The following is a 10,995-nucleotide window of genomic DNA, read 5'->3' as shown; positions in this document are numbered from 1 at the left end:
TCTAACACTTCGGGACTATCTTCAACCGACTCCCCGAGTTGTTCTACAACTCACAGAGTCCATCTTCATCAGCTAAGGAGATTGCCTTGGACTCACCGAGTTCCTCCTTGAACTCGTCGAGTACCATGATCTTCATGTCCATCACGGACACAGACTGGGTGAATCCTTTTCTAACCATACTCACTGATCTGACTCATAAACGGAAGGATTTGGGTTTTGCGACCTGACTCACTGAGTCCATGAACTGACTCGCTGAGTCCTCCTTGTGACAACTCTATTATGTCGCTTTCAATCTATTCCAACACTTCCAACTCATAGATCTGGACTCCTTCTACTAGAATTCCACGTAAAGTTGCTAACTTTACGTGCATGCAAGGGGTTATGAGGCTAGAACACCAAATCCAAGCTACAATGGAGGTCTAAGCCATGAAAGGAAACCATAACTGATAAAAGCTTCTTCCTCAGAGCTCCCAAGGCTCAAAGATGCTCCGATCTAGTCTCTATTCGTCCTCAAAGGCTCAATACTCGGGTTGGCCTTGGAAATGGTCCCAAAAGTCTCATAAAAGGGACATGAAGAGATCTACGAAACCATAGATCAAGGTAAGAGCTTGATTACCAGAAAGTGATGAGGAAGAGGGACTCCTTCTGGATCTACAATCACTCCTTAGCTCTTCTAACTCCTTCTTCTTCTTCTAGACTTCAAATCACTCAAGAACACACAATAATTGCTCACACTTTCATGGAGGACACTAGGGTTTCACTTTGGACAGTGGGGGCTATAAATGAAGCCCTAGAAATGAGAATGAGATGCTTAAATAGGGTGCCAAGTCCCGAAATTAGGGTTTCCCAACCCAGACCAGACTCGCCGAGTACACTAGCCGACTCGTCGAGTCGGTCACTTAACCTTGCACACGGATCCCACTCCGACTCGCCGAGTTCCTCCTTGGACTCGATGAGTTGCCCCTTAGACTTAGGGTTTTCCTTTCCTTTCTTGGTCTTTCTGATTCTGGGTGTTACATTGCATGATCCTCACTTACACCCTGCGTACGAGGTGTACGCCCAACGTACTATGGCACGCCCTAGTACGCTTAGCGTACACACGTATGCTCAGCGTACTCCCCAAACTCCAAAATTATCAAAATGCCACTATGGGCCCTTTTACACTCTTTCTTTTACTTAGGGACCAAAATGTAATATTTAATCATATAAAGGGTCGAAACTGAAAATACCTCAACATCGGGATGTTACATTATAGTGAGAAAACTCACATGAGTTGACCAACAGAAGCTCAACAACAAACCTTAGCCATAGAACATCTAACACAAGCTACCTAATGCAAATCTGATGCTAGATCTTAGCTAAACATTCAACTCTATCATAATTTGGCCAGAAGTCAAACTTGTCAAAAAATCAACTGATCGGTGCTATGCTTAGTGTAGCACATATCTAAACTCAACGTAGGCCCTTAGCGTAGCTAGCCTACTCTCAGCGTAACATTAAAAGACAAAATAGTCGAATTCCCCTATCCCTACGCTCAGTGTAGCACGATGCTACGCTCAACGTATATTATTCACAAAACCAACCTTTTGGTTAAGTTCTTAATCCGCTAAACTAACATCCCAAACATTCCAAAAGTGCATTATACTAAAAAATGACTCATAAAAATCAAAACATTATGGACATGCATGCCCTATGCATATCCTACACCATTCTAGGTCAAAAATAGTGAAAGTATGACCTTGAACCCATATATGACACCAAAACAAATCCAAAGTCCATAACCAAAAGATAGAACACCCTAGTTACATTCAAGAATGATAAAGTTGCAAACTTTATCTAGAGTTCTTCCTTGAACTCCAACCAAAACCTCAAAAGGGACTCAAAGACCATAAAATGAAAGATCTAGAAAGCTTGAATCATAAAGTTGGGAGCTTGATGACTTATAATGGTCCTTAAGATGCACAAGAACCTGGATCTCTTATGGAAACACTCACTCAAGCTCCAAAGAATGATGGAATTCCTTGAAGACTCCCGAATGGCACCCATAACAAGCAAAGGAGGGAGGAGAGGGGAATGAAGGTTAGGATTTCGTTCTCTAGAAGATAGAGGTTGATCCTTAAAACCCTTAAAAGTTAGAGATGCTTAAATAGTGCCCCAAACATGGAATATGTGCAAACAGCGGTGCTACACTTAGCGTAGACATACATACACTTAGGGTAGCCCTATGCTTAGAGTTGTTTGCCTACACTAAGCGTAACATCAGGATTTGAAATTCATCATTTGACACTAGAAAAAGGGCATCGCGGATAACAGGTGTTACATTTATATGGTTGAAGTACTATTTGTTAAATTTTTTGAAACCTTAGGAACCCTCTACGATGTTTTTTGAACTTAGGGACTATATGTCAGATTCCTGAAAAACATAGGGACCATTTATGAGGTTTTCTCTTTAAAAAATAACATATAACTTAAAAAAAAATATGTATTTCAAAAATATTAAAATTTTAATTTAATAGACACTTTATTTTTTATTAATAAAATATGTAAAGTCCCCATTGATTTTAACATAATTAAAAAAGTTTAGTAACTAATTAATTCAAAGTTTGTAATCCTAAAATAATTACTATTTTTATTTTTATTTTTTGTAACGGAAGGGGGAGAAAGAGGGCAGAGCGGTAAAAACGGATGCAACGAATTTGATAAACCGATCACGTCCGGAAGCCAAGCTGGTATATAAACCCTATTCTTTGTCTGAAAACCATTGATTACAATCGACAACCCTATTTTCTCTCCATCTCTCTTTCCACCCACACTTTCAACCAATCTCTCTTTCACTCCCAACAAATGGCCGATCAGCTCACCGATGACCAGATCTCCGAGTTCAAGGAAGCCTTCAGCCTATTCGATAAGGATGGCGACGGTATGTTTCATTTCTTATCGTTTTTGTAAATGGATTCATTGATTATTGAATTTTGTTTGAATGTTTTTTTTTTCATGATGACGGAGTATGTTCATGCGATTTTCTTCGATTTTTTTTAATAGTTAGTGTATATGTTATCAGTTGTATCTATGTTTATGTCATCAATTTGGGGTTTAGGGACGATAAGCTTTTCAACAAAAAGCTGACTTCCCCCTCTAAGACGGCAGATTGCATCATCACCACAGTGTTTAATTGGGTTCTCAATAGGGGTAGTTTTGGCGCTTGTTAGTGGCACAATTGGGTTTGTTTGCCCATTTAAAATTCTGTAATTTCCTTGCTCTGTTCCTTTTTCCTTTTAGGCAGGGCCTGTTTTTTATATAAATTCGCCGTTTCTAAAATAAAATCAATTTGGGGTTTATCCTGGTTTAGGTGCGAATTTTCCAATAAATGTGATGTAAATCATGTGTTTTAGAGCTGATTTTGTTGAAAACATTGTTTTGTTTTCGTGTCTTAGCGCTTTGCATCGACGAAATATAATAAATAAACATCAGCAGGAAAAAAAAAAGAGAAAGGCAAATTAAAAGACGTCCTTACCGATGAAAGATTCCTGTACAAATTGCCTATTCGGCCGTTAGTAAATATAACTGGATATGAATGAAATTGATCATGGTTTTTTCATCTTGTTAGGAAGTTTATAACTTCCTTTGAAAATATGCCTATATATGCCTGCTAGTAATATTGATGAAAAGCATCATGATACATAAGTTTTGTACATCTCGTTAGGAGGTTCTTCATCATATTAAATGATTGAACTACATACCAATTGACTAATCAAAAGTTGTATATATTCTGAGACGAAGGAAGCACTTAATATACGATAATAAGGACCCCTAGCAACATATTCATGTTCTTATCTCTAAATGCTGGGATCGTATACCTCAACAAGAAATCAACACAATCATAGCCAACTTTTCATCCACCTTCTGTCTCTTAGAAAAGAAACCAATAATCACTTGTTTTAACTTCTTCAATCGTGTAAAAAAAAAGTGACGATGTTGTGATATGTGCAGGTTGCATCACGACAAAGGAACTTGGAACTGTGATGAGATCGCTTGGGCAAAATCCAACAGAGGCCGAACTCCAGGACATGATCAACGAAGTGGATGCAGATGGCAATGGAACCATTGATTTCCCCGAGTTTTTAAACCTCATGGCAAGGAAGATGAAGGATACAGACTCCGAGGAAGAATTAAAGGAAGCTTTCAGAGTCTTTGACAAAGACCAGAACGGTTTCATTTCTGCTGCTGAGCTTCGTCATGTCATGACAAATCTCGGTGAAAAACTCACTGATGAAGAAGTCGATGAAATGATCCGTGAGGCAGATGTTGATGGCGATGGTCAAATCAACTATGAGGAGTTTGTTAAGGTCATGATGGCCAAGTAATAATATTTATTAATAGCCCTAGTTTTATTTTTATTTTTATTTTTGTTTTGTCAGTATCTAGTTGTTGGTTTCTTTCGGGCCATGCATGGATATCCTTCTTGTTTAATTATGTATCTGTCACAAGTTTATATTTTTTTTTTTTATGTTGTTGATTCCGATTTCATTCCAAATGCTCCACTTTTGCTTTCTGAAAATGATATCGAGTGAGATGTATGTAAACCGGAAATTATATAATCACTTTTTTAGTGTGTTGTGAAATACATAATCGCTTTTTAACGTGTCGACGAATCTTGTGACTTTACTGTGTTGTGAAATAAAATATATAATTGCGTGCCAAAAGATGTCAAGTCTGATAATATTTTATTATAGCCTATGACTACAACCACGTGGACCCTAAATCCATCAAGCTTGACGGTGACACTACGCACACCTGCGCACGTTAGCAGCTACCCCTACGACCCCACTACTATACACCTCAACATTTTGTCCCTCACTGGTTACAGCTCCACTACCAGAGTAAGAGCATCTCTATTCTCTGCCTCTGATAACCTCTTCCAAGTTCCAAATTCATCTCTCAAATCGTCTCTCATTGCACTTGGATTGGATTAAAAGATCAAAGGTACAATTCGTAAAATGCATCGTCTCTTCCTCTTTATTGCATTCCTCCTTATCAGTCAGTAATATCTATGCGTCTGATCTTCAATTGTTTCCTTGAATGGACCCATTGTCAAGCATCGGATTCGATTTACTGACTTGGATCGTGATTCGCTAATTCATTTATACCTACTTTTTGATTTGATGCATTTCTCAGATTTTTATTATTTGGATCCTGGGTGAACTTGGACATTAATCCCCCGAATTAGTTTTAGCTGATCCGTACAATGAAAATTTTGATATAGTTGGGGTCTCCTTATCGAAACATGATCGGAAAACATGAAACAGTTATACATCTGTGAAATTTAATTTCAGACATGGATAAGTGGCTCATCTACGATATATGTGTGTCTACGTTTTTCGTTCTCTGAGTTCTTCTCTCCGGCGTTGACTTTTTCATATCAACGGCGTTAATCTGCAGATCTAAAATTCATATGGATTCTTGAATTTCATGGAAAAACAATCGAACACCCAATACTATCAGAATGTAAAACAGATATTGATTTTGTTGGCAATTTACCACAAACATTTCTCGATTTGTACCCGTTCTTCAAGAACACAAAACTGATGTGGGTTTCGTTTTTAATTCATCAACGAAGTTTCTTTGAAATCCAAATCAATTTTGAATCAGGACAGATAGCTAGCATGATTCAAGTCAAAATCCAAAGCGATTAGTATTGCATTTTTCATGTGTATGATAAAATGAAATCTGTATCAATTATTTGGATCATTGAATCTGTAATGTTGGATTGACGATGAAATCTAGCATTCACTCAAATTACTATATTACAGGTCTCAAATGGAGGCAGACAGAATAACCACAACCACCCATTGGTGTTACACTTGCAGGCAATTAGTCACTCTCACAACACAAACCAGAGTTTGTTGTGAATGTGAAGGAGGCTTCGTTCAAGAGCTTGAAAATATCCTAACCACAACCACCACCAACACCACCACCAATGTGGAAGAACAAAACCGCCACTCAGGCATCATGGAAACCCTCTCAAACTTTTTCCGGCGACAAGAAACACAATCCAACCACCAAGATCACCAACAACAACACATGGTCTCTGAAGACAACAACATTAACAGCACATGGGGCCCGTGGCCTATTTTCTCCGGCGACATGCCGGTCAGAATCCCCAACAATGGCGGTCTTTTTGAGCTTTTCAATGAAGTGCTCGGACTCCGGCGAGAAAACGGTGCAGACATCTTTGTGGGCCCCGGAGTCGAAGAATTCTTCCAACAGTTGAACAGTCATGATTCCGATGTTCCTCCACCACCTCCAAAATTATCAATCGATGCATTGCCAACTGTTAAAGTTTCAAAGAAAGACATTCGGTCTGATTCCCATTGTGCAGTTTGTAAAGAGAAGCTCATATTGGGGTCTACTGCCAAGAAGTTGCCATGTAAACATTTGTACCATTCAGGATGTATTGCACCTTGGTTAGCTCAGGTGAACTCATGCCCGGTTTGCCGCCGCGAAGTGGTGGCAGGTGGTGGCAGTAGGAAGCGGAGCCGAGTATGGCATAGTCGGTTGTCTTTCTTGTGGCCTTTTGGATCACAATCTTGAACTTATTTGCAACTTTGCATCCCCTTTTGTTGTCTTTGTTACTTGTGCATCTACAAAACTCGGGCATAAAGATCGGTTGAAGTTGTTTGTTTTTCTTGAAGAATATGTTAAATTATAGTATGACAAAATGATTCTCAAAACAATCCAACAAAAGCAAAACAAACCATTTTCATTATCATTAATCAAAGTCAAACCCTCATAAACATACCAACAAACAACACACAATTACACGATCACATGATCTCAAACATACAAGAATATCAAAACAGAGCTTCTTCTTCTAGTTTGTAAGCTCCATGATAGCAGAAACAATATCACCATCTGCAGCCTTGAGAGCCTTTACAGCCTTTGATCTGCTAACCCCAGCTTGTGTCATCACCAGATCAATGTCCTTGGGCTCCACCCCACTCTCATCAATTTCATCTTCTTCATCATTTGCAGCAGCCCCTATTGCCTCCTCAGAAGCCATGCCTGACACCACATTACTCAAATTTGGTGCTTTAAACTGCTCAGCTGCCTGACTCTGCAACTGTGAGCTCAGATCCTCTATCTTTGCTTCACCAAATATCACATACGTATCAGAAGCAGGCGACTTGAATACATCTGGTTTTGATATCACAAACAGAATCTGCAACCCCATAACACTAATCGATCAATCAATCATATCAACAACCAATCAATCATCATGAAAAAGATAACCAAAGAAACCAACATTTTTGCTCTTTTTCACAGTGACACGACTGACTCCAGGAATGGGCTTCATCCCGAGTTTTAACATAGCCTTCCGACTCTTTTTCTCACTTCTACTTTGCTTAGATCTACCACTTGCATCTCCTAAACCTGTGCTTGTAAAACAAATTCATCAATCAATGGTTTACCTATGTGACACTTAAAAGCTCGTCACTTTCTTGAAATGGAATCAGTACATCATTTTTAATTACACCGTCTCACCTTCAACATCATCTTCATCATTGCCATCATCATCATCATCTTCATCATCATCTTCGTCTTCAATCAGCGGTTCCTCATGCTGCAAAATTTATCGTTTTAAACATTGGTGACGACCCAAAACCAAAAATTAAGCATACAATTCTAGAAACCTACAGTAACAGTGAATGTTCGTTCACTTGTAAGAAGAACAAGTCTTTACAATCTTCACTGGGTCGTAACATATAAATAAGGAAAACTAACAGTTCATATGGTCAGTAATTATCAACACTACAAATACACAACATTGAGATCTCTTTTTTGGGGGAAAGGGCAAGAACGAAAAAGTATCCGATAATGAGATCAAAAACAAGGTTCCTAGGATGATCTGATAGTGATATGTGTGCATCACGTTGCTAGATCCAGCTTTTTTGCAGCTGTTTCGATTTCATCAGTCCATTTTGCTACCATTTACATAGATTAGCATAACTAAAAACCGACATATCAAAGTGGATATGAAGCTAATGAAGTGAAACAATCAAAGGTTGTAGTGGAACCAGAAGAACAACAATATAAGAATCAAAGATGAAAAATTTACAATTCCTGAATACGAAAAGAGATCTTACAGCAACCTTTTGTTGTTCGAGAATGGCAGCAAGGAGTTCTTCTTGTGTTTGAGCAGTCATGGTGAGCACCGAGGAGCGTGTGTGGGAAAGAAAAGCAACGAATAGATCACAAAACCCTAAAAATCTCCGAACACCAAACACAAACAGTTTTGGAGAGCAAACAACAGTCCCTCTTTTTTATATCTGGTAAACTGTTTTCAAATTTAGGGATTATTCATAAAAAAAAATGTTTTTTAAAGTGTAGATTAACACGATTATATATATATATATATATATATATATATATATATATATATATATATATATATACTAGGTTACAACCCGTGGAAACTACAGGAAAAATATTTATAAAATAAATAAATTATTAATAGCATTTATGATTTTACAAAGACTTTTTTTTATTGATTCTTTAAAATGAATATTAATATTTGTTTGAATATCAAAAAATACGTTAAGTTTTGATTGAAATCTATCAAAATCCATTGGATATACGTTTGCTCGGATTTTTGTACCCTATTCAAATATGACAAAAAAATTTAGTTAAGAAAATTTAAATTTAATAAAAAAAATTAAGTTAGAATTTAAAATATAACTTATTAAAACAATATTATAAAAGTGGATTTACCATCTCATCTATCTATCAAGATCATATCTAGTGATTTTACTATATTTGGGTTTGTATCCGAGAATGATTGCCACAAACGAATAATATAGACTTTTAATGTGTAATCATCTTCCATATTATCCAATTCGTTTATGAAATTGATGTTCTAGGCATACATTGTCACTGTATTAAAAAAAAGTACAAAACATAAATACATTAACGTGGATTCTACTTTATGTTTATTTGGAAAATGTTTTGCAAGACAACAAAATATTCTCAAACAAAACACACATATGTAGCTTAAGTAATTTTTTTTTCTTGATTGAGAAATAGAGAAAAAAGGATAACATAGAAAGGTTTTAAGTAAGAAGTACATACAGTTGGTAGATATATCCGACTGATTACAATGTTGGAGAACCTTTGCTCTTGTTTTCAGCAAAGGAAGAATGACAAATGTTCGTGTAAATTGATAGTCAAAACATTTTTAATCTTACATAGAAGTGAATTAAGATAACAAGTGGGAAGTAAATCAACTCAAATGTAATTTAAATTAAAAGAAAATAAGATATCAGAGGTCATCACTTCCTGATTTTCAGTGAGTTGATTGGAGTGAATAAATTGTTTTGTAACCACGAAATTTCATACAAATTTTAGGAAAATGAATTTGTTTATTTAATGAATAGGGACCATTTATGAAACTTATTAAAAGAAATAGGGAGCATATACGTAAATTTAAGAAGTAAGAGAGAAAAGTAAACGATAATGAGTAATAAAGTTCCTTATTTATAGGATTATCACTTCCTTATTTTAGAGGATTTTGACGGAGTTGATTATTATAGAGAAACTTTATTAGAGTGAAAATATGGTAAGTTTTAAAATCATATAAAATAGGATATTAGTTATAATGTCACATGAACATCATATGTAATGTAATCAGCATATTAATGAAGGAGGGCAAATTAGGAATTTAACATTGAAGGAGGATTGTTTTTGAAAGCTACACGTGGTGGTTAGGATTGTTTTATTAGAATGGTAGATAGATATATATATACGGGAAAAGGGAATATACATTACAGCCCCACTTAAGCTTAGGTACTAAACCTTTTGAAAATACATTGTTTTACTATATAAAGATTACGGTTAATGGATTCACGATTAATACTTCAAGATGTAAATTCAACATTGACACAATAGGGATTAGGGTTTAGAGTTTAGGGTTTAGGGTTTAAGTTTAGGGTTTAGGGTTTAGGGTTAGGGTTTAGTGTTTAGATTTAGGGTTTAGGGTTTAGCTTTAGTGTTTAGGGTTTAAATTTAGGGTTTAGGTTTAGATTTAGGGTTTAGTAATGTTCACTTGGATGAAGTAATAAACGATAATTGAGGAAAGAAAACGGAGATGATAAAACGATAATGAAAGAAAGAAATGTTATGGAGAATGATATATTTACCAAGTGAAACCAAATCGGGTATATTTAGCATGTTAAAACGACAAATTTTAGAGGTTTAATATCTAAGCTTAGGTGGGGCTGTAATGTATATTCCCTATCCTCATATATATATATATATATATATATATATATATATATATATATATATATATATATATATATATATATATCCCTGTCTTAATAAAACAATCTTTTTTGCTTAAGTGGCAGCTTCTCCAGCTACAAAATTTCTAAGTAAACTACTTAATATACCCTTAAGCTTTTAAAACTCTAAACTCTATCTCCGCATTCGTTAATTCCTCAAATCACGCCTCCATTTGCTTCGATTTCAATATATAAACTCCATGATTCAATGCGGTAATAATTGATATGATTAAAATAGCTACGAAGAAATTAAATTTGAATCATGTGTCATGGAGTAATCTGATCATATGTTCATCAACGCAACTGAAATCAAATTATTTATAAGTTGAGTATCGCATTGTTGATATACACAGATAAATCAAATCAAACTCTTCAATCACTTTAACTTCTTAATTCATGTTCATGTATGTACCAAACATCTTATTTTAATTTTGTTTCTGCATTTGTTTGCTTTTAGTTCCAAGATATCGAAGGAGATGATGAATAGTGGCATATGTTGAGGTGGAATTGAAAAAAAAAATCTGATTTGCAATTGAAGAGCAATTGTTTGTTAATATGTCTCTGTGATAATTGATAATCAAAGAAGTAGAATGGATTGTATATTTATCCTTCTTCTTCCAGAAAAGAAGATCAACCACTGCATTCTCGATTTCATATA

General features: G+C 35.8%; 2 protein-coding genes and 1 pseudogene across 4 annotated transcripts; 2 read left to right on the top strand and 1 right to left on the bottom strand.

Moving 5' to 3' along the window:
- Window positions 1-2,754: 2,754 nt before the first annotated feature.
- Window positions 2,755-4,527, top strand: LOC145065829 (calmodulin-7). The gene is made up of 2 exons (XM_079012921.1): window positions 2,755-2,920; window positions 3,991-4,527. The coding sequence occupies exons 1-2, from the start codon at window positions 2,845-2,847 to the stop codon at window positions 4,362-4,364; spliced, it is 450 nt and encodes a 149-aa protein (XP_078869047.1). The 5' UTR covers window positions 2,755-2,844; the 3' UTR covers window positions 4,365-4,527.
- A 338-nt stretch (window positions 4,528-4,865) lies between these two features.
- LOC145065827 (putative E3 ubiquitin-protein ligase RHC1A pseudogene) lies at window positions 4,866-6,684 on the top strand (annotated as a pseudogene). The gene is made up of 2 exons (XR_013688528.1): window positions 4,866-4,983; window positions 5,811-6,684. The product of XR_013688528.1 is annotated as a putative E3 ubiquitin-protein ligase RHC1A pseudogene (transcript).
- Window positions 6,685-6,741: 57 nt separating this feature from the next.
- Window positions 6,742-8,329, bottom strand: LOC145065828 (nascent polypeptide-associated complex subunit alpha-like protein 1). 2 transcript variants are annotated; one of them, XM_079012920.1, is made up of 4 exons: window positions 8,151-8,329; window positions 7,543-7,621; window positions 7,304-7,431; window positions 6,742-7,219 (listed from the first exon to the last, which is right to left on the bottom strand). In XM_079012920.1, exons 1-4 carry the CDS (start codon window positions 8,202-8,204, stop codon window positions 6,872-6,874), a joined length of 609 nt encoding a protein of 202 aa, XP_078869046.1. In that variant the 5' UTR covers window positions 8,205-8,329; the 3' UTR covers window positions 6,742-6,871. The 2 variants fall into 2 exon arrangements, with proteins under 2 accessions (XP_078869046.1, XP_078869045.1); XM_079012919.1 differs by having other exon boundaries at window positions 8,145-8,328.
- Window positions 8,330-10,995: the final 2,666 nt, after the last annotated feature.

Source organism: Lactuca serriola, chromosome 8 (genome assembly GCF_051521515.1).
Source record: "Lactuca serriola cultivar US96UC23 chromosome 8, Lser_US96UC23_V15, whole genome shotgun sequence".
NCBI classification, from domain to species: domain Eukaryota; kingdom Viridiplantae; phylum Streptophyta; class Magnoliopsida; order Asterales; family Asteraceae; genus Lactuca; species Lactuca serriola.
Note: the sequence above shows the minus strand (reverse complement) of the source record. Positions and strands in the feature narration are given on the sequence as shown.